The sequence below is a fragment of the Drosophila mauritiana genome, chromosome 3R (assembly GCF_004382145.1).
Source record: "Drosophila mauritiana strain mau12 chromosome 3R, ASM438214v1, whole genome shotgun sequence".
Classification (NCBI taxonomy): Eukaryota; Metazoa; Arthropoda; class Insecta; order Diptera; family Drosophilidae; genus Drosophila; species Drosophila mauritiana.
The window spans coordinates 11,225,533-11,251,017 of NC_046670.1; the positions used below are offsets into that span (position 1 = coordinate 11,225,533).

General features: G+C 40.1%; 2 protein-coding genes across 3 annotated transcripts; both read right to left on the reverse strand.

The window, feature by feature from the left end:
* Positions 1-14,845: 14,845 nt before the first annotated feature.
* On the reverse strand, positions 14,846-16,588 carry LOC117143667 (mitochondrial import receptor subunit TOM40 homolog 1). 2 transcript variants are annotated; one of them, XR_004459620.1, is made up of 5 exons: positions 16,141-16,588; positions 15,736-16,061; positions 15,454-15,678; positions 15,182-15,397; positions 14,846-15,121 (listed from the first exon to the last, which is right to left on the reverse strand). XR_004459620.1 is itself a non-coding variant. In XM_033308448.1 (4 exons), the coding sequence occupies exons 1-4, from the start codon at positions 16,432-16,434 to the stop codon at positions 15,277-15,279; spliced, it is 966 nt and encodes a 321-aa protein (XP_033164339.1). In that variant the 5' UTR covers positions 16,435-16,588; the 3' UTR covers positions 15,166-15,276. The 2 variants fall into 2 exon arrangements, 1 of the variants encoding a protein (XP_033164339.1); XM_033308448.1 differs by lacking the exon at positions 14,846-15,121 and having other exon boundaries at positions 15,166-15,397.
* Positions 16,589-23,865: 7,277 nt separating this feature from the next.
* LOC117144098 (tetratricopeptide repeat protein 12) lies at positions 23,866-24,870 on the reverse strand. Its single transcript, XM_033309114.1, has 3 exons — positions 24,598-24,870; positions 24,192-24,536; positions 23,866-24,129 (listed from the first exon to the last, which is right to left on the reverse strand). The coding sequence occupies exons 1-3, from the start codon at positions 24,780-24,782 to the stop codon at positions 23,913-23,915; spliced, it is 747 nt and encodes a 248-aa protein (XP_033165005.1). The 5' UTR covers positions 24,783-24,870; the 3' UTR covers positions 23,866-23,912.
* Between the last annotated feature and the right edge of the window lie 615 nt (positions 24,871-25,485).

Consider the following 25,485-nt stretch of genomic DNA (forward strand, 5'->3'; position numbering starts at 1 on the left):
TCTGATAGAGTTTGGCTTTAGATTTAAGTAACTGCTCACTTTTAGTAAATAAGCTCAGGCGTTATGTTGAGTTGCTCGTTGACCTTCGACCTGAGGAAGTTTTTCTTTTTTATTGGAGAAATTGACCCATTTTGAAAGCTGCTTCGTTAACAACATACCTTTGGAAATTCGATAAAAATATTTTTGATTTCTATTGTGCTGCGAATAAAGGTTGATTTTTTCCACGCTTCAGGGCATTTTATTATATGGCTTAAAATTGAGTGCCTGCAGCAATTCGATTTGACCTTATTATGCTTTTTAGAGATGGGTTAAATATTGAAATGGTAAAAGCTGAAATATTACCATTCTATAGAAATTAGAATTACATTTTTTATAGCAATGTCAGAAGTATGTTTTATGTATGTTTCTACGAATAAAATAATTATGATTCATAGAAATATTATTTTTGAAATTTGTGGCTATTGCGCTGTCATCGCCAATTCAAAATACTTCTTGACTTTTATGCGACAACGGGAGAGTGAAAAATATAAAAACGAGCAAATTTGTTACTCGCATTTTGCTGTTGACATTTGAACGGTCGAGTTTTCAATTGATTCGCTGGGCGAAATGTGAGAAATTAATCAGCGATGGCTTAGGGCCAATGCCAATTGCCAATGGCTTAATGGCGACACGTTGCCAAAAGCGGGACTTTCCATTCCATTCCATTCAAATCTCAATCAATTGGCAATAAAATTGAAATTAACTTGCCACAAAGGCATAAATGCTTTCGCTACCGCTTGCCACCCCACCGCCCACTCGTTTGACACAAACTTAATTTGCAGCAAAAATACGGTAAAAAGGAAAAATATTGGCAAGAGGAAAAAAGTGCTTGCTTAAAAATGTTGGCTGATTGCTCAGGGGGGAGTTATGGGGGCGTGGTGGTGTGTGTGGGAATGTACGGATTGTGGTGTTGGCTTGGAGACTTTAAGCCACAGGTAGAAGCAAAACAGTTGATGAAGTTTTCGCTCAAAGAAGCAGCTGCAAAAAAATAGAACCGAACGAAAGAAAATTCAGAGAAAAAATTGAAACTACCACATATAGCCACCAAACGAAATAAATTGAAAATCGAGTGAGCAGCAGGAGCAGCGGCAACAACAAAAACACCTGCCAGGGTTGTCAACTGCATGGGCAGGGGGTATACATAACAAAAATATCAAAACTCTTGGTTTTCAGTCTCTGAGGTTGGGGTAAAAGCAGAAACAAAGAAAAAATGAAGAACCCAAAATAAAAGACAAATCTAAGCTTTGGCATTCCTCTTGCTTAACAGCAAAAGTTTTTCCATTATTTGAAGATTATAGACTCTAAACATTGGCCCACCCACACCGCACCACCTCACCATTGGAAACTTGAAAAGATATGAGGGTGAGCATGTGCTGGATTGTCGGGGATGAGTGGGGGATTGGGGGTAGTCCCCTGCCTTTTCCACATCATTGTTGCTGATGATGACGTAGCTGAAAATGCTCCGCACTTTTATGACAGCCAAGCGATAAGAAGTGAGGATTGGGGAGCAGGGTTTTGAAAACTGGGAAGTGATGGGGCATACGGACGTAAAAGATAGATGTTAAACTTTTTCACCAACGCATTCATATTGCTTTGTTTTATGCAGATCCCCCCTGGTGCCGTCGCCCCCCCTTTTGTGCTCCTCTGTCAAACGTCAATTGCTGTTCGAAGCTGCATATGCTGATTATTATTGCCACCGCTGCACGAAGTTCTTGTCCTTCTGCATTTCACTGTGGAATGATTCAATAAGCTTTAGCCACTGGCATGTGGCACTTGCCAAACAATTGTGGATTTTCCTGTCTTTGCAAAAAGTCTTGAAACAGGTGAAAAAATATATTTAAAATTTATATAATCAATTAGAATATCCTTGAAATTGTTTATCTGTGCCATAAGTGTAACAACCAAATATAGAACTCAATATTTGTTATATATATTTTTTTTCAGTGCAGTCTGTATCCAGTTTTTTATGAATTTGTCATGTTTTCGGCCATCATGTTGGATGTTGTGCTGTCTCTTGCTTATTTTCACTTTGCCAACCTCAATCAATAAAATTGCATAGAAATGCTGCAAAATAATTCTATAGACACTCAGTAACTCAGCGAGTTTTTGGGGCGGGGGAAATGAAAAGAATATTGTAAAATACATTTAGATGCATAGCTGAGGTGGTGCAACAACACACCTTTTGGAATCGGAAAAGCCACTCCATCGCCGTTCGTACTCAAACAATGGGAAATGCAAAGGCAACTGTGGCGAACTGTCGCCTGTGGGTTAAAAAATATGAAAGGAACTTTTGCCGGCTACTAAAATATGCAAATTCAAAAGTTTTCGGGCCAAATCAAGCGAAGCTGCAGACCAACAACTACACAACTGGCAGGCAGGTGTCATTTCACTGTCCTTTGCCATGATTTTTGATTATTGTGTTGGAATTTATATCGGACTTTATATAATAGACTAACGCAGTGGTCACCATGAAAACAGAAAAAGAGGTGTGCAAAAGTATCTTTTGGGAAAATCGGTAGAGGGGCACTTTTGCCCATCCGGCCCATCAAAAGTTTTCCATTTCCAGAGCCTTTATTTCTGATATTATTCGAGGACTTTTTATTTTCGAGTTCAAACTTTGAACATAATATTACACAAATTGTTGGTAATCTACATAAAAAAGGCTCAGCATAATGCTCAAAATATTATTGGGTACAGAAAGTTGTACGTTAAAATTTTTATTCACCTAGTTATTTAAAAAATTTTCGAAAGTGCAGTTAATATGTAAATTTGCGGACTAACATTATAAATTTACCAAAAATAATTAATAAATATTTTTGGATTTATTATTTTATATACACGTATATATATATTAAAAGTTTCTAGCAAATTTAATAAATTGCTAATTTATTTGATTAACAAATTACAAAAAGTGTGTTTCCCAACTTTTCATTATTATTTTAGTAGCTAAAGAATAATAATAAGAATATTAATTAGATTAAGGATATATTTACAGCACTTGTATCCTTTGTTTGAAATGGAGAAAAGTCGAAGGACTGCCTCTGCAATTGCTGGATGCTTTGGACCACCCTTTTCCGAAAAGAAAAGTCTGCTTTTCTTGCCTTTGTTGTTGCTTGTTGGCGCTGGGAAAACAAGTGAAGCGCATTAAAATGCAAATTTGTGCTTTTCTGCTGCTTTTTACTTTCTGTTGTGATTTGTGTGGATTGCTGGCTGCCGTTTCGCAGTTTAGTTGTGGGCGTGGCCGCGAAAATCGGAAAATCGGGCAGAGTGCTGCCCGCTGCAACCTTTTTTATGCTGAATAAAAGAATCCGATTTTTCCGCCATGCATAATCAGTTTGAATTTTTATTTATTTATTTTACGCGCTTTTCATTTGCCATTCGCGGGCTGGCTGTATCTTATTTTCCCTTATTGTTTCTTATTTCATTTGTTATTTTTTTTTCTTTTTTTTTGTGATTTCGCTTTGTGGGCTCCGCGTTTTACTCTGCATTTTTCTGCCGCTGCTTTTCCATTTTCCTCGTTGTGTTGGCAGCACATAAAGTAATTTATTTCACTTGAACACATTTTCGTTTCCGTTTGTTGTTTTTTGCCAGAGACTTAACAGCAGAGGAGATTCAAATAAAGGTTAAAAAAAAATGGAAGCGGTTTTTGACTGCGTGGAAATATTTGCTTGTTTTTGTGCTTATTGCATATTGTTGTTTTGCATTGCATGTTCATTGAGTTATACATTTTTAAACATTTATTCCTGATTTTTGGGCCTTTTGAATGCTGCATTTTTCATTTCGTTTTTAACCGCATAGCTAGAATTTGCATCCCAAACGATTTCTGGGAATTTATGAAATGTTTTTTCCCCACTACGTACATACGTACTCATGTGTGAGATTTGTTTTTTGGCAACATTTTTGAGTGGACTAATCAAATTGCCGCTCTGCAAATAGAGAAGTTCGCAATACATGCGACGACTGCCATTTCCAACTTATTTTCACTTGTTTAAAGTTTAAGCCAACAATGGCGTTGCCCGAAAGAGTTGTCTAGCCATCACTTAGCACCTAATTTATTGATAAACCAATGCCCGATGCCAATCAATTATTTAATTATGGAGCTGCCAGCAGTCGGCAACTATCAATAAATGCCAAACTCAAATAGCCATAAGCCCGAATCTAATCAGCAAACAGCAGCAAGAAACCGGGCTCTTCGGCGTGCAACAAGCACTTGCCACTTACCACTTGCCACTTGGGGCAACTCCATCTGCAGCTCGCTCAGTGTTTCGCTCAGCCAGTGTCAACGCCAGTCAAAGTTTCTCCAATAAGATATAGATATTTGGGAGTCAGAGATGCCGATGTGGTACGCCATCTAGCCGATATGGATTTCGAAATATTTAGGATGCTACAGGATGCATATGCATATCCAAAAATAAAACAGCATGCAAATTTAATCATATATTGAAAATGCTGATTTAGGAATTCGAATCTAGCTTAAATATAGTTTAAATACTAACAAATATACCAAATATATATTTAATAAAAGCTGGTAGTATTTATGACAAATGGTACTTCACCATCTTTAAAACCAAAGGAAATTATTTGAAAGCTAATATATGCAAACAAACTTCGTAACTATTTCTTTATTATTTATTTATTTTACTCTAACACATTTCATTTCCATTTTGCATCTCTGATAAAGAGGAATGGATAGATAGATATTCTGGTTTGTTTAGCCTGCTAGGTTCTCTCTCATCACCCAAGCTCCACTATCCGCCAGGCAAAATAAACTTTCTATGGATCTCAGATGCCTTATCGAAGTGATTGTTTAAATGTGTGTGTGTGGTGCCGAAGGAATCAGCTGCCGAAAGTCGTTTCCACAAAACTTCCAAATGCAAACTGATGCAGAAGTTTGAGCCCACGGAAGCAAACGAGGAATTTCGTTGTTATAGCCGTTTGTGTTTGGCATTGGCAGTTTCCCATCTCGCCAAATTGTTGGCTAAATAATTGTGTACGCCTTGCGGTCGTCGTCAGACAAAAACACACACTTTTGGCAAATATTTAAGCAAACGTGGAGAAAATAGAATTGACCCAATTACAATTTGGGCTTAACAGATGCCAATTTGCCTGGCACACGAAATTCGCGACACCTTTGGCTGGAGGCCAAGGAAAAAAAAGGAATTTTTACCGCACAAGGACACAAACAGAAAAACCAATTAAGTTCTTTTTTTTTAAATAGGATGATATGATTGCTGGTATTTTAGATAAATTAAGTCAGATCAAAAGCCCTAAGGCATCAAATATCAAAGATTATTAAAGAATGAGTGGTACAAAAGCAACAAACTAAACTTAAACGCTTTATTACCATTAGTAGCCCCCTTGAAAATTATTCAAAAATATAATATCAATATGTCCTTTTGCCAGTCTTTTATGGTCATTTATCGTGAGATTTTACGGTGCAAGGGCGAGGATGGTTGATATAGAAAACAACTGAATCCGTTAAGTCCCCATCTGGGTAAGGGATTCGCCTTCAACTACGTCTCATCCAACCCCCGGGCATTTTTCACCCAGTGTCGTGGCTCAAACTCAGTGAGAGACTGGCAAGTAAAGTGTTTGTTAGCGCATTATGCTGACTTAGATGCTGGGATTCACACCAACCAACAAACCAGCCAGCCAACCAACCAGCCAACCAACCGAACGACCAGGAGTCAGGCAGCCCAGCAGAACCACTTTTACTTACCAGTGTCCTCCGACCGCCCGCCTGGCAAGGATCTTGCAGCTCCTCCTTGTTTGCCAAGTGGCGTGCTGACAGCCAAAAAGGATTTTCGCTTGCCGTTGCCAAAAAGCTTAAGCCTTAAAGCCAAAAGCTAATTTTCCTTTAAGATTTCTTGTCCTCGATGCGAGGGCAAGTCAAAGTCCTTTGTCCCGCAACGGAATGCATTTTCGGAGTGGAATGGACAAATGGGACATTATCCGTTTGTGATTAGGTGTCCTGACATGCAAATGTATGTTGGAATTGAGTTGCAAAATGGGGCTGGTCTGGTGAGCAGGCTATCAGTGGCGCATAAAGCCCAAACTGGGCCATGGGACTTTGGCAATTTATGCACTGAATCCTCGACGCACCCGTTCCCGCTCAATTGCCAAAAATGTTTGCTCAACTTTGTAGCTGGCTTTCCACTGCTGCCATCGCACCTGCTCCTCGAGACGAAGTTGTAATGAAAACTTTTGCTCAAAATAATAAGTATCATAATTTTCCAAGGGTTGTCAAAAAACTCTTTTAATTTATGCTTGCCATTTCCGACCGAAGTCCAGGTCCAAGTCTGGCTGGCTGCAAAATCAACATAAATAAGCAAAAGTTGCTCAGGCCCTGCCACCGACCTCTTAACTCCCCTTCCCATTCAGCACCCCCCTCACAAACCCGAACTCGGCCCACTTTAAGGACCAAGTTTGCCTTTTTTGTCACTGTATTTGGGGACGGCATGTGTATTTGTGAGTCATTGCCGGTGTGTTTATGGCAAGTTGGCAACTCTGTTACAATTGCGCCTAATTTCATGCTGTACTTCGGCTGGCAAACAAATGTTGCTGCATACTTTCAGGTAAATAACTTTATTAAAATAATGACAAGCCAGCGAAGGCTGCCCTCCCATTCACTTCACTTTTGGATCCTGTAGGAAGGATGCTCGGTCGGATTTTGTAGGACGGCTTTGGCTTTGACTGGGATGTCACCTTTATACTCGTACGTATTCGACTGACATTATATTTACACGAAAAAGAAGGAACGTGATGCCGGAGGTTGGGTAGATATAATTAACTTGGGATATTGAGATTGTATAATATTATACCCAAGGATGACACAGAAATGACTTATCTAAGGTGCTAAAGCTATGGATTTCCAAAGGACATTTATCCTTTCCTGGCATTCTTTACTAGATATCTATACTATTATAATATTTTTTTTTAATATTTCATACCCCATTTTCTAAATGTCTCCACCCCTGTTCAAAATTTGCCAGCCCAAAGTGCATGCACTCCATGTGAAGGGCAGCTGAACGACTCAACTTTAACTGACGATGTGGGCCAAAATAACGCTGTTACCGAGGCAAGTTGGCCAGGTTCATCTGGGCCTGGCTGCTGTTATTTTGGCCCATAATGCACAACGAGTTCCAGAGAGTGTAAGAGTGCGCGCGCCCCGAAAATGTGACGCTTCTAATTATGAAACTAAGCAGCTTGTGATTTGTTCAAGCGTGAAAATGGCTGTCGACAACAGACAGCGGGAAAGCGTGGGGAAATGGAGGGAAAATCGGAGGAACAGCGGCAGTTCAGTGCGAAGCGGACCTCGTCTCGGCACGCAGAATATTATGGCAACTTGTAAATAAGCCGCAGCTGGCTGGGAGCAACGAGCAGGTCAGGCCACGGACTTTGGATGGCTGGGAAAAGCGGGAAAACCGGGAAAGCCAAAAGCAAATTTCGCCCCGAAAATTTATGCAAAATTATTTCGTAAAGTTTGCGTTGCGCCATCGCCCATTTTTCTGATGGCAAACTGCGACTGCGACTGATGCTGCTTAAGCCTTTTGATGATGGCTCCTCATGGCTTCTCCACCACCACAACCCCTTCCGCTGGGGATCCCTTCGTGGAGTTCATCGCCATTGCCGCCGACAAAGTTTAGCATTTTGCGCGACAAAGTGGCAAACAGTTTAGCAGAGTTTACGACAACACAGAGCCTGCTCTTGTCGCGCTTGTCGCCCAACGTTGCGTATACGCCACGTCGGCCTCGGCTCAGTTTATGTTGGCCAAAACCCCCCCGCCCCTTCCGCCCTTTCCGCTCTTTGAGTGCGGACTATTTAATAGCAGCTGCCATGCGGCCATGATGCTAATTACAGTTGCCATTTAAGTGGTTGCACCAAAATGGCGGCATATTATTTTTTTCGCTCTTTTCGCAGGTGGTTCGGTTGTCGGGGTTCGGTGGTTCAGAGGGGGGAAATTACTCGGAAAGGTGAAGGTTGGCCAACTTCCGTGGCGGTTCTGTTAACTGGGTGTTTGAGTTGGCTTAAAATTGGATGACACCTTGTTATATCAGTTGAATATTTTAGAGCTGCGATGCGGGATTTTGTTGAGCAAAATGTTTGCTATACCTTTTGTTATAAACTGGACTTTTCGGTGAAAGCAAAATACAGTTGAACTATACCTTTGCGTTATTTAATATAACATATGCCCTTTTATAAATGGAAATAATGTTTTTAAGAAATTAATTTGATAATGCAAGCCAGTTTAACTCAAGCTAGAATTTTCTTAAAGAAACCAAGTTACTTGTACATTTTTCCAAGGAATTGATTCTTTTTCACTTTCAATACCATTTTCTGCGAATTTTCCTTGGGACTTTACGCACTTATCTGTAAGTTCAATTACCAGAAACTCGTTTGCCAGCAGCCCTGAAGAGCCTCACGAGTTCCATCCTCAAACTGGAGATCCAATCAAAGTCGAATGTTTATTGTTGGCTTAATCGAAAAGGGTTCGCTGTGCAGTCGAATACATCAAACATACCGAAGCATCGCATTTCGCTCCGTATTCTGCCAAAAATTTCAGTTACAATTTCCCGGCATCTCCTGCCGCATTCCATGGCTAAATCGCAAGTCTCGAACATGCTCAGTCCGTGTAATGCGCGTTTAAAAAGTTTACAAACTTTCGCCAAGTTTTCAGCGTACTTTTCCGTCTTTTCCTTTTCGCCAGTCTGCTGCAAATTCAGTTTTTCACGCCGCCTGCAACTTTGTGGCCACCGTCAAGTCGATTTGGGGCGTGTGGAAACGGGGGCACGGTGCCACGCCCATTTCGCAGCACGCGCCTGTTTACACTTTTCGCGCCGCTTTGATGTATTTTCGTTGCCCCACCGAGGCGCTTAAACTGCCAAACGTGACCATTTAAAAATGCGCCACGTTTGCCAAGTAAAATAACAAAAAAAAATATGGGAAAACTGAGCGGTGCTGCAAAAACTTTACCAATGCCTCGAACTTTGCCACCAAAAATGGTGGAAAGGCCGAAAGCCGCTAGAGAAGTTCGTGACAAAGGTGAAAAGAGCAGCGTGTTCCAGGGCGTGGCAGTCATATGCAACTGCCGCATGGTTGTAAAATTTATGAAAATTGATTTTCCCTTAAAAGGCCAAACCGATACCGAAACCGGACAACTTAATGCCAGCAGCCTGGGAAATGCTGCAAAAACTCCATTTAATGACGTTTTGACTCGAAACGTGCCAGACGATTTTAATAGAAGCATCTGAGTTTGCTTCTTTTATTTTATTTTAAGTTTTTCCTTTCTGCTTTTTTGATTGCTTACGTGAGCGTCACGCACGCGTGTTGCCAACCGTTGATGGCAGGTGAAAGGTTGGCAGATTGGCTGATTTTTTTAGGGTGGATGTTGTTTCATCTGAAGGATTATGTTTTCTAGTTCTAAAATACACCAAAATTAACTTAAAAATCTTGAAAAAATATTATTTTTCAAAGAAATATGATATTTAATCCATGAATTTCATGTAAATTTATAAATAAATTTTCCTAGTGGTCATCTATGAATTTCCTATTAGCCATACAATATTTTATCCTAATGGCCAGTATCAGTTTTAAAAAAATGTCTTATTATTTTCTTAGAACGAGAGCATCCCTAAATACGGCTATAAAACGGTGTGCCAAAAAAAAAAAAAGAATGATGTGCGTTGCAGGTTCCGGTCTAGTCGGTCTGTACTGGCCAAGTTAATTTTCTATAGCACGTTGTTGTCATTCGGCGCTTTTATTGGACATTCGACTCCGTTCCATCGCTCGAATGGCCCCTCTGATCCATTTGGGTCGATTTAATTGAAAGGAAAACATCACGGGAAAAGCGTTGAGGTGAACGCTGGCTAATTCGGTAATTTGCACGCAATTGCATGAGTTGTTGACCATATCTATAGAGCGAGTGGATGGGAATTGGGATCTGCTCAAATTTACCTCTCTGCGTGTGTATATGTGCACATGGACATGTGCCTGCCGTTCGGGTTTGTTGACTTCTGGCAATTGACTTAAATGACAGCCTTTGTTGTGCCCCTTGTATTGACCACCAGCATGACAACATGGCGTATGCGTAATGTTCATTTGATGTGCGTGCTTCGAGCTGAACGCGAACTGATGAGGCGTTTATTGAGCTCATACTGGACATGCCTGCCACTGGAAGATGAATATGTTATACAAATAAGAATGTATGGAAGTTTTATATAAGTAAGCCCCTTGAGATGCATTGCTACAAGTTATATTACATTATGTAATGAAAAATAACAGAATAACTATATAATAACATCATTAGGTTAAAAACCCATTTCCAGCAGATTTCGGGTAATGCAGCTTGAAAATGCAACTGCAATCAAAGTCAAATTTGATGAGTACGCAACTTGAGAATAAGTTTCAACTTAAAGTTCATTTCTTTCTAAATCCCAAACAAACTTTGAAAGGCTCTTAAAAGTGGAGGACGACCATGGGATGTGGAGCTGGAGAATCTGGCTGTACTCCCGGGAGCATCCTTCTGTTTCTGGGAATGGGAGTCTGTGCCACGCTGCGTTTAACACAAATGAATATGAATGCGGGCCAGGGAGTTGGCGATGGTGATGGTGATGGCAGTTGGTGAGCAGTCGGACTGGCAGAGTGCTAAATAAAATTTAATGTAGTGCGAAACGTTTATGAGCTGCAACCGCAACTGATGAGTTGCTCTTGTTGTTGTTGCTGGGCGGCAACGAGGCGGAGCGGTAAATAAACAAGTGGCAAAGTGCGCAAAAAGTCGACTGGGCGTATCAGTTTGCCACCTCGCGGCTCCTTTCATCAGCGTTTTCATTTGCCAATTGAAAAGTTGCCCGGGTACTTAAAGTAGTTTTTACCGAGACCCACACGGCGTATACGCATTTTTTGCACACACGACTTGGAGTTAATGCATTTGGCAGGCACATGCGGTAGAATTGATTTAATTTAATTGAAATTCTATTTTGCAATACCGAGTTCTATGCAGCTCGCACTTCAACTGCACCACATCGACATCGAATTTCGACAGCTGAAGCGCTGCTTGATTTTCAATTTAAATATGAGAAAAAAATTTGCATTCAACTGCAGTTGGCATTTGCCCCGCCAAGTTTATATGAACAATATTTTTTCCTGCTGCGCCTTTGGGCTGGAAATCGCTGGGGAAGCGCTGCTTGTAATTGACAGCACCAGCACCTCTGACAGTTTAATTATTTTTTCCTCTCCACCGCCAAACACTTTTCAGTGGTTGCTTAAAAACGTAGTTCAAGTGCATTTTTGCCACCATTATTATATGAACATTCGTTGAAAGCTGGGCAATAAGAATGGAATTTCAACTAATATCATGCACAAAAACTCTGGCAATATTCTATTATTATTATTGGGAGCTAAATGTATGTATTTATATTCTAAACTAAATATATATCACAGATCATCCTCTATTTATAATCAATTCATAGTGTTAATAACCTTAATAAACGTCACTTAAGCCGCCTACTTTGAGAGTCCACCATTTTACTTTTCTCAATTGATGCTTTGGTCCTGAACAGCAGCAGTATTTCGATTGGAAAACAAAGCAGCGAAAAGAAAAGAAAAGAAGCGAAGCTCACCTAGTGAAGGAAAAACTTTTGCGGACCCGCACTTGTTCACCTAAACACACACACATAGACAGGAAACCAACGGCAGGCGGAACCCATAGACAATTTCCGTTTCCTGTTGTAAGATGAACAGCTGCCCCGTTGGCGATTTCTCCACTTCTTTGCCTTCATTTCCTATTCTTTCTGCCGCTTTTGTTGTTACGAAGACGTTGGCGTAATAGCGCCAATAAAAATGGCCGCCAATTGTGGTTAAAGTGCGGACCTCTGGGGTCCAGCACTTGAAATGCCCGGGTAATGGATGAAATTGAAGACCTGGAAATTGAAAACAAAATTGGTGCCCATATTGGCTTAAATTAGCCTAAAAGGGTATCTTCCTAGGTAAATAGCACTTAAAATATAGTAGCTTATACACTTACATTATTTCACAGCAGTTTTTATTTAAAAATTAAAATTATATTTACAAAATAGAAATTTTCTTCTCTTTGAAATGTATCTTAATTTCCAAGGTAATACTTGTTTTTTCTTGAAAGAAGCTGATGTAATCATCGAAAAGTGCTCGCCAGATTGCAGCTCCTTGACTTACCTTCTTTGCCTAAGCACATATCATGGGCCAAAGATGGAGCTAAGCAGGACATTAGCCTGGCCACTTACCAAGGACATTAGTCTGCTCAGCCCTTTGCAACCATTGCCACTAACCTGGCCAGCTCAAACGCTTTGCTGCCTTTTAATGCGTTTAAGCGCATTTACTTTTCCCTCTGCCAGAAAGCTACTTACTTGCCATTCAGCTGAATGCCTTGTGGCCTTGCCATCCGCCCATCGCCCACCACCACCCACCTGTTGCTGGCCCGCAAGGCCCACCCACATGTGAGCTGATTATGTTAATGCGCGGACCCGTTTAATCCGATGGCAAGTCAAAGAGCATTTGTGGTGGCTGGGAATTGAATTAAGGAACAACCGAAATGTATAAACACAAAGTTTGGAGTTAAAAGTGCGCTGGCAATTAAAATAAAAGTTGGCCAATTTTATTACGATTTTATGGCTTTCACTACAGAGGTGAAATGGCCAAGAGGTCAAGCGGGAAAAGTATGTGTGTGTGTGTGTTTGAACTCTCTTTACGGCACTTTTCTTATTACTCTTTTTCTGCTGTGTTAATAAAGAAAATAAGGGAAAGTCATTAAAATGTGAATGATGTGCTCGAACTATAAACTTTTAATATAATAAAAAATTACTACTTGAGTGCTAGTGGAGTACTTATTTTTAATAATTCTGTAGTATTCGTAAGACCATTAGGTATTTGTTATTCAGTATATAAAAACATTATCATTGTAACAAGAATTGAGATTTATACTATCTATTTAATTAATTATCTTCTGATTAAAGCGCATTACGTGGTCGTGTTGGCCACAGATACACTGTCTCCTTTCGCTTTCCACTTTCTTGGTTTTTTTTTTACCTTTCCCTCGCCTTTGTTTGCCTTAATTTCCACTTTTGGCCTTCTTATCGAGAGCGACGAGCTTCAGGTTCACCAAGTTGACCCGCATTTTAAAGCTGCTTAAATGTTCGGCAGACCCCCATTGAAATAAATGAATATTGTGCTGCGAGGTCGAGGGTTATGCTTTTTGGGGGGGCCAAATGGGAGGCAATTTGCGGGCGGGCAGCAAACAAAAATTCATTAAAATTTTGCATATTTATAAAACTGGAGAGTGACCCCCGTTGCCGCCTTGGGGCACTTTTGTTTTTAAAGCGACTCCCTTTCCGAATTTTCTTGTTTATGCTTCGTAATGTGGCGAGCTTAAGTTTGCAGCGGAAAAACTCAAGCCGAGTGTAAAATATTAGCAGCGAAGGGAAAGCAGCAGAAGGAAAAGTTTTTAATATGCGGATAGCTTTAATTAAATATGTTTTCCACTAGGCGAACCCAAAACGCCAAGCAAAACAAAAACAAGCAAAGCATTATGTGTGTGTTTTGGGTGTGTGTGTATGTTTTTTTTTTGGCATTTTTTCCTCACTCGAAACATAAACATAAATGTTGGTCGGTGTGGCAGGCTAACAAGCATTTCACTTTCCACTTTTCTTTGCTTGTTTTACAATATTTTTTCTTTACTTTTTTGTTTAGCTTACTAATTTACGAAAAAAAAACTTTTACAATATGCTTAATATGCGTGCATTTTGTCTTAGTTTACTAACCGATTTAAAGTTTTTAAGTTACGAACCCATTTAAGTTGAATACTGAAAATGAATTTTAATGTATTTGCCTGTTATTTTATTAAAATTAATACATTAATTTTACTGTGATAAAAATCACCACTCGGCACATTCAGTGAAAAAGTACTTGCAGGGAACTTTTGTATTTTAATTTTCCTCGCAGTCTTTGTTCTTTTCCTGCAGTCATTGTTGTGGCTGATTCCTGGATTTCTTTTTTCACATTTCTCAATTTGCCGCCTCCGTGGAAAGTTTAAATAAACATAAAATGGGCGACACTGCCGTGGAAATGTGTGCCTTTTCCCCATGCCACTTTTCCTTTTCACTTCTGCCCACATATGAGCGTGGAAAAACAACAAATTGACATATCGAGGCCGAAAAATTGCAAAAGCAGGAGACAGTAAATTTGTGTTTCGGTCTCGGTTCTTTTTGTTGTGTAAATCGTTGTGAAATTCATCGGATATGAAAATCTAATGATTTGTAAAGGCGTCGATAAGCGGGAAAAGTGTAAAGGGAAAACAGACTGGCCCTGGGGTCCTTTGGGAAAAGTTTACAACGCCTTACCCCCTTGATTGTTGGGGTTTCAGCATAGGCTGGGAAAAGGATTTTCAGCATTTATTGAAATATTATTATGTGCTCATATGTATGAGCGAATGTCCGTGTGTGTGAGCAAAAAACTTTTCATAACTTAAGCCACACACATGCACACGCACACCACCCAGCAAATTATCTAAAGCCAACCCATGTTTGCCTAAGAAAATTCAGCTGGCTAAAAAGTTTTTCTCATTCCGGCCAAAACCGAAAATCAATTCAAAGTTTCGCCCCAAGCCTTGGCTACTCCATTCTCTGTTCTTTTTGCTTTCGGTTTATGGGTCATGTAGTGGAGCATCTGGGAGTATCTGTGAACTCTATATCGGATTAAGAGCCATTATCTTTTTGGCTTAATCTATGCTCAACGCAGCGGGAAATTTATTGTGTAAATTGTATTTATTTTAGATTTATAGATACATATGTCCGTGTATAAGTACATATAAATTTCATAGCTCCCTCTTGAGCCGAGATTTCTGGTCTTTCGTGCGGCATTAAAAAATATTTACAGTGTCTAGACTTGCCAGCGCATAAATCAAATGCATGCGAGATTTCTCTGTTCGCTGCAAAAAGGAAAACTTTCTGAGTTTGCGAGTATGTGTGTGTTCGCTTTTAATGTGCAGCGTGTGGCAAAAAGTGCTAGAATAAGAAATATTTCGGAGCTAAGTTCCGCAAATGTTTTTAAGAGACTGGAGAAAAAATTAAAATTAGTATCAGACAACTGCTCTCTATCTATGATGAAATAAAACCTTTCCGAACGCCAATTTTGTAATTCGCTGAACTCTGGACTTAATACTTGCAATTGATAATTTTGTTGTACACATAGGAAAACTAATATAGAAAATTATTCGCCACGTCTCAATCCACTTGGGTCCAAAACAAAACGCATGCCGAAGGCAAATCGATCTGTGGGCAGATTCATCACTACACTGAAACCCATTTGCAGTGGCAAATGCGTCAGGTATCTGGGGAAAAACAAGAAAAACTTAGATATGTTTTGTACGAATGATCATGTACCCACTTTGTCCACATAAAGCCCACGGAGGCATCCGAATCGAACATCCCATGCACGGCTGAGTTCCAGAAGTTCCACTGATAGCATATTGTGGCAATGGTCTTACGGGTATTACGATTCCACGCCAAGAGATTGGCCATCTGGATATGGGGATGAATGCGCTGCCAGTAGCTGACATCCAATCCTTGCCTTGATGCAGTGGCAGCCAATGAGTAGTTATAATGGGAGTAACTATAGGAAATTTCCATTAAATAAGGCTTATTATTCATGGTACTACTACAATCTCACCGTGCTGCGAGTGCCAGATCCGGAGTCAGTTTCTGGGGATCGTTCCACTCGAGCAGAAGTTCCCCGCCGAGGGCCCAGTGGGCGGATACCGATCTCATCACGGACATCGTGCAACGTCCATTTTCATTCCGCACATTGTAGAAGTTGGCGGTCCACGTGTCGCATGGCCTCGTCCACTCGACCGTATACTGGCTCTCCACCGGAGCGGTTTCCCTGGCCTTCTGCAGCACGGCCTCCATGCGAAGGGATTGAAAAGGATAGTACAGGATGTTCAGGTTGGCAGCGAGCGAAGTGGGATGTATGTCGCCCATAATGGTGGGGGTGTACTGCAAAATATTAAACAAGAATTACTTTGCATCATGTAATTTAAATTTAATTTTTGTTGCAAATTATAAATTAAATTACCATAGTATCGTCTTGAACCCGAAACGTGTAGAGTCCTCCGAAGCGAAACCCAGATGGCCTGATGTGACTGAGTACCCAGGAGGCCGTGATGTATTTGTTGGGTGCCAGGCGGTGGAGGTAGTCCAGTTCGATGCCATCGTAGAACTTGGGCATAACCCGATGGGCCAGGATGTGCAGATTCTGGACATTGCCGGGATTCTTCTTGTTGCAATGCCCGCTGACGCGTTCGAAGCAATCCGGAAAGAAGATGCCCAGTTCGGAGTTCTTGTAGGGGGGGCAATTCTTGCATGACATATCGATGGTGGGTGGGTGTTTTGCTGAAAAGACGTGGATGAAACGGCAACCAGTGTATTGTGAAAGTTGGTATTGATCTTGCGCTGTTGGGGTTTTCGGTGGCGTTTGATGAAAGCTGAACTGAAACTGTTGCTTTTTATTTTTACTCAGCAACAAGAAACGAAAATGTTACATAGACCTGATGTTCGATCAAATATTTATGATATACATGAATGGTTTGGGGCCGTTTGCCTTGCAGACAGCGCACTCAAGCAAAAATATCATCAGCTGTCAATTGTCATTTTATGCGCCATTTCGTGGGATCCTTTTTGCTTTCGCCAGCCTTTCCGCTTTTACATCAGGCTTGTCACACCATTAGGCGCATTTCACACTTTTTACATTATTTATATGCCATCGTCTTCTGCCTTTCGGTTTTTATTCTCTTCGTCTGTCGCCGACGCCTCCTTGGCCTGTTCCTTCCTCTTGCCCCTCTTCACTTGTCCATTCGACAGGACATGAAATATTTAAACAGCGAGTCCAAGCCAGCTCTTAAAGGATAATGGTTGGAGCTGCGAAGATGCGCATGATGATGATGTATGTATGTATGTAGCCACGCTTCGCGTGTGACCAGGGTTATGGTCTTCATGGACGCATTCGGTTTGGTTTGCTATCTGACTCACGGAGTGGAGTTATGGATGGTATAATCTCAAGCGACAAATCACTGAAGCAAGTTGGGTAATTTCTTGATTAAATTCAAAGGATGTCTGTATGCAAGAACTTATGAACTTGAGACTTTAATCTTTCAATGAGGATTCCTAGCGAAACACAAATAAAACTCGATTTTTAAAGAGTTATGAGCAGTAAGCCTTCCCTCCGCTAGGTGGTGCTTTTCAGCAATCTAAGAAACAGATTCTTTGCTGAATATCTGGTATCTGATAGTTTCGACACCTTTACAATCCAAATCCATTCCCAAACCCAAAGAATTAACTCGTAATGAAAATCCCCTGCTTAAACTTCCGTGTATTGCTTAAGACATTTGGAAATGTAATCAAATGCTTAAAGCTTAGCATGGAAGCTAATACGCTCGCTGGAAAGAGCATAAATGACAATGGGAATGACGGTTGCCAGCTGTCCTCTAAGCCGATTTCAGTCGCAGTTCATGAAAGCAAATGCAAAAGTTGTTTATTCAGCAGCTCAGTCGCGGCTCGGGCTTTTTACTTTCCCACCAGCCTAACAGCCCAACAGCCCGGCAGCTCCTTCATAAGCCAAAACCTCGTCTTCCCGGTGGTGAAGACATCACTTATTTAGACGCCAGCACTTAAATTTATCACTCAGCCAGCAGCTGGCGGACTGTCTGTCTGTCTGTCTGTCTGGTTCAGCCATTTGCTTTAATGTAATATGCTTAAATATAAAGGGGAAATATAAGGGGATCCACCCGCATTCTAAGTTCTGCAAATCAAAGCTCAACGCGGCCGCAGAACTTTTGCCAGAAAACCACAAATGCTCAAAGGGAAAGGCGAATTATTTGGAATGGGTATTCGACATGATAATCATAAGTAAATAGCAAAAGTGCCCACGAGAAAAACTCGATCACGCCTAATTGCTAGGACATATTTAAAATCCATTATTCCAAGTTATTTAAATTTTAAAATAAAACCTTTATCTTTTAATATTATTAAGCACACGCAGTTGAATTGATTGCGACTATCACCCAGTTTTTTGTAGATTTGTAAATCCAATTATTATTTATGGCCATTCGTGTTGTTATTTTTCCGACGACAAAAACAAACTGTTGCTCGGCCACAAGTACACACTTACCTTTTTTTTTTAAGGTAAACAATATTGACCCAATTGTGGCAAAGTTTTAAAGTTCCGGATGAAATGCGGAATCAGCAATCGGATTTCCAATTCGGAGTGTTAAACAAACAGAGTGTACTTTCAGTAGAAGTTCGCTTTTAAGGACAGTTAAATTTACAATACTCGACCTCCATTAACTTATGAACTTTTTCTCTGGTATTGCAAAAACTTTGTGCCCGCTCTTAAGCAAATATCCAAATGAATATAAATTAAAATTGAAATATAAATGATACGCTGCAGGAGAAAAACACTGTGGGCTAAGTAAGTAAAAATGCAACAAAAAAGGTATATAAATAAATAAAACAAAAAATACGTCAACATTTAAAATATTTACTGTCCAGCATTGTAAAAATTGTAAAACATCGAGGGATGAAGAGAAAAAAAAAAACAATTCAATCGCATTTCGATGCACAATTTATTTATTTATCTTGTGTTTACTGCTTTTTTATTGAATTCTTTTTGTTTGCATGTGTGCGGAATTCGTACTATCGTGTTTATTTTTTTAATTGCTCATGGTTTTTATGCATTTTGCATATAATTTAATTTTATTTATTACGTTTTAAAAATGAGGCGAAAAAATATACAAAAACATCAAAAAGGAGTTGAGTGGGCTATAAATTTTTAATATTTTGAGCAATTTCAATTTTTGGTGCGGCGCGCGGATGTGAAAGGCAGCACTTCTGTAAATTCGTTATCAATAAATGTTATTTGTGTTCACTTAAACTCTTGTTGTGTGCGTTTGCCACCTCGGGGGAATTGAAATGGGATTGTAACAATTACAATAAAAAGGCTTAAAACGTAGTGAACAGTCGTTGTTGTTAAGTGGTACGCTTTTTAAACAAATATTTATAATCTAAAATACATGAATATTCAAAGTGCAAGCAAATTATTATGAACTAATGCAGTGAAAATACGTAATACATTTTAATGTGCTATTTTAAGACAGAAACCTATGTTTGATGTGTAAACATTATGTATAAATATAAAAGCAATTTAGTGATTATGAGTTTTTGGGTTCTATTTAATTGATTTGGTTATCCCTTTTAAGCGCAGAAATGGAAAGTGCTTTCAAGTAAAAACCGATTCTTATAACCCTATTCCACCTCTCGAGGGATCTCAATTCCTTCACACTTATTTCAGCTCCATTAAATATTTACAATGAGGCAAACAAATCAAAGTGACAACAAACAGAGGCTTCTCCCCCAGAACTTTTACTGATTTTCGCTTAACCAAATATTTGCATACCTCGCCCGATTTTCCTCCAGAGAATGAAAACGAGTATATATCCCCTTGACTTGACGTGAAAGAGTTCGCAAACCGAGTCCTTGGCACTTGGGCACGATTTGCATTAAGGAGCGACTCGTCGTATCTCCCTCGTGCCATCGAAGTGGCTAATAAGTGACTTCAACGCTTTGCCATTGGCATCCATTATTTTGTAATTATTTAAGTGCCTTCAATGGGGCACCTTATTGATGATGACAGTGGTGCTGCTGCTTCTGCCCCCCATCCACGCCCATCCATCCACATTCGCCCGCAGCGGCGCTGGGCAATAAGTGAAAAAAATCAAAAAGCCATAAAAACTTTACACAATCGAAACGTGCAAAAGTTGATTTTTGCCAACGCCAGCAAGCAAAGCCGAAGAATTCGCCCATCGAGGCCAACAACAAATGGAATCGAAGGGAAAATAAAAAAGTTAGACAACAAAATCAAAGGGCGGCCGGCATGGGATGTTAACTTACTTCGTATGCCCATTTTATAAGGAGTGTGATCTATTTGTAGAATAAAGTGTAACAAGGGGTTTTGAAAATGTTAAATATTTTGACACAAAAGGTGGCATTCGTATTCTAATTAAAACAGGTATGTGGTGTTTTTCCGCAAAAGCTTGGTTTAAGGAACAGCAAGTAGTAGTGGGTATCTCTTAGTCGGCGAAGTTTGGCTGACCTTTCACTACTTTCTGTTTCTCTTCTGCAAAGCGTGGGAGGCTAATATGAGGACAGCAAAGGACTCAGGAATGGGAAAGGAGGACGCAGAGTGGACAACAGGGGGGGAGTGGACTGAAAAGGACAGGCAGAGTCGACCCATAAAAAACGAGAGCGAATAAAAAGCGCAAGAAAATTACTTTCCGCTCTACAAATTTTTGGAGAGGGTAAGAGACACACTGGCAGTGGTACCAATTAATTGGAATTTACTTGGTTTTAACTAAACAGTGTATAATATTAAAAAACTTAAAAGATCACATCATATAATATAACAGCACCCATCAATATGTTTCATGCATATTTTAATTTGTAATATTTTGTCTTACACATTTGCACATTTCGTGACACTGTGCCACATCGAAGTCAGCAATCTTGGCCATCCACAAAGTCAAGCGTGTAAAGTAAGTAAAGATGCGAGTAAAAACCTTTTCCGCCTTTTCAGCTTTCCTATCGGCCTTTTGAGGCATTATGTACTGACAATTTTCATGATTATGCGCTTACGGATTTCGAGAGTGTCCAGCTCCAGTCGGCAGTGCTCCGTGGCATCCTTCCCTACCCCAATCATCATCTCTCAGTGTACGGGTGAGCGCAGCTGTTAAGCCTTTTCCGTTTCCGTTGTCGTTTATTTTCGTGCTGTTCATGACTTGACTTTGGCGCCTAGCTAAGTATTGATAGTATTGGATACCAACGACATGGACATGGGATTGGGGGCTGAAAGCTGGGGCTTCCTGGTTATGGCCATCAAAACGGAAATGAAGATGGGGATTCCATTCAATTGGCTTTCGGAGGATGCCAACTTCATGTGTGAGTGTTCGAGCTGCTGGCTGGGATGTGAAAAGTGTTGCCAATTGTTGGTAGCTAGACATTTTACGGGTAATTATCGAATGTGCTATCCTGGGGAAGAGGGGATGGCCGATGATTGAGCATCCATTGGGGAAAACGGGAGTGCTAGAAAAGTGAGTGATAGATTAAAGATTAAGCCCCAGGGTTAAGCACTCGGTATATGGGACAGAAGATGTGAAAGCAGATTATCTGAAGTATGTTTATGTGTCATCTCTTTGAAGATTAAGCTACTGAAAATGAAGAGCACACATTTTGAAAATTAACTTGAGAAGATTTTTAAGGTTACTTACCGTAACTTAATCAAATATAATGAATTCCCCTTTCCTGAAGTCTTACCCGAACTAAGTGTTTCCTTTATGCTTCGACTTTCATTAGCCGAAATTTATATCCAAGTCAAAAATTCAATTACCGCTGAGCGTTTTGATTAGCTACCAATATCGGAAAGGAATCCGCGTTCGGGCGCAAATCTTGGCCATAAAATTGTCATAACTGCAAAGTTATTGTGACATTTCCAATAAACGGAAAAGAGGGAAAACGCCAGCTGTGTCTCCTCCATTGGAGGAGTAGAAGGGACAGGGGTAAAACTCGCGTCTGTTCGTTGGTTAATTTACTACAATGCGCCCAATATGCAACATAAATAATGCCGAGCATCCGACATAAATAACCGGGGATGCTAAAATTGGCAGGAGGAAAACGGGAGTCGGGATGGTTAAGCAGCTGCTGCAGTCAATTTCAGTGTTCGTCTGTAACTGTAACAATTAATTAGAAACTAACAAAGTTCCACTTGGCAGGCGCTAAACTTGTCCCAGGACTCGAAGACCCAAGCGAACCGAATCGAATCGAAAGCGACAGTCGAGAGTCGCAAACGAAAACGAAGACTGTCGCGCACATAAAGCGCTTTTAATTGATTTTCTTGTTACGTGCGCTGGAGAATCGGAAGCGAAATTGTCGCTTCTGGCTCCTTGGAGGTCCAACTGAAAGTACCCCAGCCCAACGCCAGTAATCGTTCATTCATTCATTGGAATTGTAGTTAATTAATAAATTATTCCGAGCGATTGAACCAACAATGTAGCAGAGTAAAAACTTTCACTGGGAGCTTTAATTACCTATTGGTCGGAGGACTTAGCCAGTGTCTCGCCTTCTTCGTTTTTTCATCTCTCTAGGTTGGTTTTATTCTGTTCGCTACAATTAAACACATTTCATTTGCGAATGTTTATGGTGCCTGCATGATGCGTATACGCAATGTGTTCGCTCTGCTGCTTGCATGTCGCGTATACGCAGTGTGTGCCGTCCGGCCAACACAGCCTCGTAAATGGTGCGTGGCCCATTCGAGCGTACATATTTCTTTTTAAAGATACGACCATGGCATAAATGTTTAGCCTCAGCCATGCTTTTCTTGGCTTTCTCCACAGCATGCAATTAAATTTCGTTTTATTTTATGTCCAGCAAGTGGTGGAGCATAAGCCTGGTCTCAGGTGCGTGCTAAAAATGAGGAAATTTATTAAAAGACAAATTAATTTCTGCCAATATTCAGTAAATGCCACAAATTTAGTAAAGGTTCAAATAGGCTTGCCTTAATTGCTAATTAAAGAAGTAAGAAAATGCTCTTGTGCTTACTATCTCAATTTATACACATTAATGGAACTTTCTATAAAATTGGGCTAACCAATATATTGCAAATACTTTTAAAGTTGACACATTCTCTTATTGGAAATATTGCTTTCCTCACATTCACATTCTGATTTCCAGACGTATAAATTTCCACTTATTTATTTGTTGAATACACATATTGCAACTTTTGTGTGTGCAAGGAAATTCCATAAATTCAAAAGGCAGCCGAATGGTAAATACAGTTTTCATAAAAAATAATTAAATAAACAGAACAAAGCTCGGGCTCAGAGAGACCAGAAACCAAAAGGCATTAGCAGCAGATTACTGTCGGGAGGCGTCGCTGGGACGATTGGGGGTCACGTCCTGCTCCAACTTGCAGCTTGCATCTCGAAATCCGACTCGGGCCCAAGGAGTCATTAGCAATGTGACCCAGAAATGGACTAACCACATAAAATTTTATGCTGTTTGCCATAATAAATTTAATTAAAAAATCAAATTGACTGAGAGAGAAAAGTCGGGGCCGAACTACCAGCATCCACTTGAACATTAGCCCCACTCACAGACCGACCGAGTCGCAATTTGTTGCCTACGAATGTGCTGAGTAATATTTGGGTCAACTTCTGCCGGTCGACAGTCGCCTTAATGGCCAGCAGAAGGCTACAAACGAGTACCAGGCAGTCAGATGGAATTATCAGACTTTACAAAATTGCTTTCGGACATCTGAAGTGCATTTTATGGAAAGCCTAGGGGCAAAACGAATGGCACAAAAAATTAAGCGCAAAATAAATGTCTTCAGCTCACCTTGATGAAGTCGAAAGTTAGAGGAGAAAGTTAGACAAAAGTTTATTTTTTCAATTTACTTTCTCAGTGGCTCTTCTTGGCTGCTTTTCATTCCTTATCAATTTGTTGGAGTTTTTCTTTTATGAGCTGCCAGTTAATTAGGAAATTAAAGAGTGAAAGGGGAGCAATATCTGGGCGGCTAATCAGCTGAATGCTGCGGAAGCAGCCAACTCAAAGGTGTTCGAACCGGAAATGAGGTAATCCAGGAAGTGAGCTGAAATCAGCTTGGAAAATACTAAATGATTTTCACCTTAATTGACTAGAAAATCAGCTGAGGAGTAGCGAAGTGATTGAACCAACCCCTTTAAATCTTAAAATGTACTTCAAGGGTTTGTTCATTCCTTTATTGCTTATTTTACTTATAATTTTTTATAGGAGCGATCTCATTTTGTCCAGGAATTCATCTATAAAGTCGGCCTCCGATCTGTTAAATCGCCTGGCGCGATCAATACTATATTCAAAGTTTGGCTCATCATTCAGACGCTTATAGGCTGCTGCCCTATAAAGCCAAGCGCGCAGATATTGTTCGTCAATTTTGGCCAACACATAATCACAATCTATGATGCCTAGCTTAAATTCGCGCAACCTTAAAGTATAAATTGATTGATTTATAATAAAAATAATTGATTTTATAAAAAAATAACTCACTTAATAAAGCAAAGGGCTCGATTTACGTACAGAACAGGTGAGTCTTTAATGTATTGTATACCCTTTGAATAGTAGTCTTTGGCTAAACTGAAGTTTAGTTTACGATACTCGCGATTCCCCATCCGACGAAATGTTTCGGCCACATCTTCACGCTGTTCTCTGGCCAAAACGCGATCATCGGGTTCCGAATCAATCTGACGCATAAACGTGAATTGATTCGTGTTAATTAAGACTCTTTTTGCTTTGCCTCGACGTAATGTTGTGCTGCTTGCAGCACTGCGCCGTGTCACAATACATTTTATGTCATCCATGGTAACCAAAGATTTTTGTCTTTTTTTTGACGATCTAAAAAGAAAATTCGGTTTTATGGTAGTAGATATGACTCACCGGTTAACTGGCTACCCACTCAGTCTTGTTGGCATTTTCAAGCACGTCCAGATACTCGATCACATCTTCGACCTTGGTAGGTTGATCATTAAGAAACGACTCATCGGCTGCGGGGTGCTGATATATAAAAAGCTCTGGTTTGGGTAGTTCTAGACCAAATGGTTTTTCATGTTCGTCTTTTTTGTCCAGTGTATTGGCGGGCATTTTAAGTTTTATATATTTTTTTTTTACTTTATTGTGTTTAAGTATAATAACGTGTGATGTTGTGTGTTAATACACTGCTGTTATTTGACAATAAAGTCATTTCTAATCGGAAATGTAATATTCTTTTCGACTAAGCCTAATGGAATATATTTTATAATTCCCATTTTGTTCATTTCCTTTTGTCATCGTTATTCCTTGCCTTTTCCTGCCCCTCACACCCACTTCCTGCCATCATCTGATTATATATTCCTTTCAAATTAATTGACTTTTGCATCAGCAAATTAAATTGTCGCGACCCAGAGTCTTTTGCGCTCCGCCACAAAACCAAAACCAATCCAGCTAAAAACCCGATTTAACCCAAACCAAACCAAACCAGATTCGAATTCCCCGCCCATTGGCAAGTTTCCTTCTGTGATTGTGCTTCTTCACTCCGGAGCCGTAGGATATTTTTGCATAAAATCCTGTGCGCTGCGAGCGATTTTTAATTTGAATTAAAAATGCATCATTGCGTTGATTTTAATGCACACACAATTAAAACGGCAAGTCAGGAAATTGCCAAATGCATTTAAAAGCCATGAGAAAATCCAAATGCGAAAATCAATGAGCAATTGTGAATGCAAATTGGAAAAATTCGAAGCGAGGGGTTTAAAACAAGCGCAAAACAAGACAGCAGATTAAAAAAAAAAAAAAAGTTGAACGCGTT

What these genes read in the sequence shown, in the direction of transcription:
- LOC117143667 (XM_033308448.1), bottom strand. Translation starts at nt 16,434, where the DNA reads ATGTCATGCAAGAATTGCCCCCCCTACAAGAACTCCGAACTGGGCATC. An exon ending in GGGTTCAAGACGATACTATG is followed by an intron (nt 16,062 to 16,140) that starts GTAATTTAATTT and finishes AATATTTTGCAG; the next exon opens with TACACCCCCACCATTATGGG. An exon ending in GATCTGGCACTCGCAGCACG is followed by an intron (nt 15,679 to 15,735) that starts GTGAGATTGTAG and finishes AATTTCCTATAG; the next exon opens with TTACTCCCATTATAACTACT.
- LOC117144098 (XM_033309114.1), bottom strand. Translation starts at nt 24,782, where the DNA reads ATGCCCGCCAATACACTGGACAAAAAAGACGAACATGAAAAACCATTT. An exon ending in GAAAATGCCAACAAGACTGA is followed by an intron (nt 24,537 to 24,597) that starts GTGGGTAGCCAG and finishes TTTTCTTTTTAG; the next exon opens with ATCGTCAAAAAAAAGACAAA. An exon ending in CGAGCCCTTTGCTTTATTAA is followed by an intron (nt 24,130 to 24,191) that starts GTGAGTTATTTT and finishes TTATACTTTAAG; the next exon opens with GTTGCGCGAATTTAAGCTAG.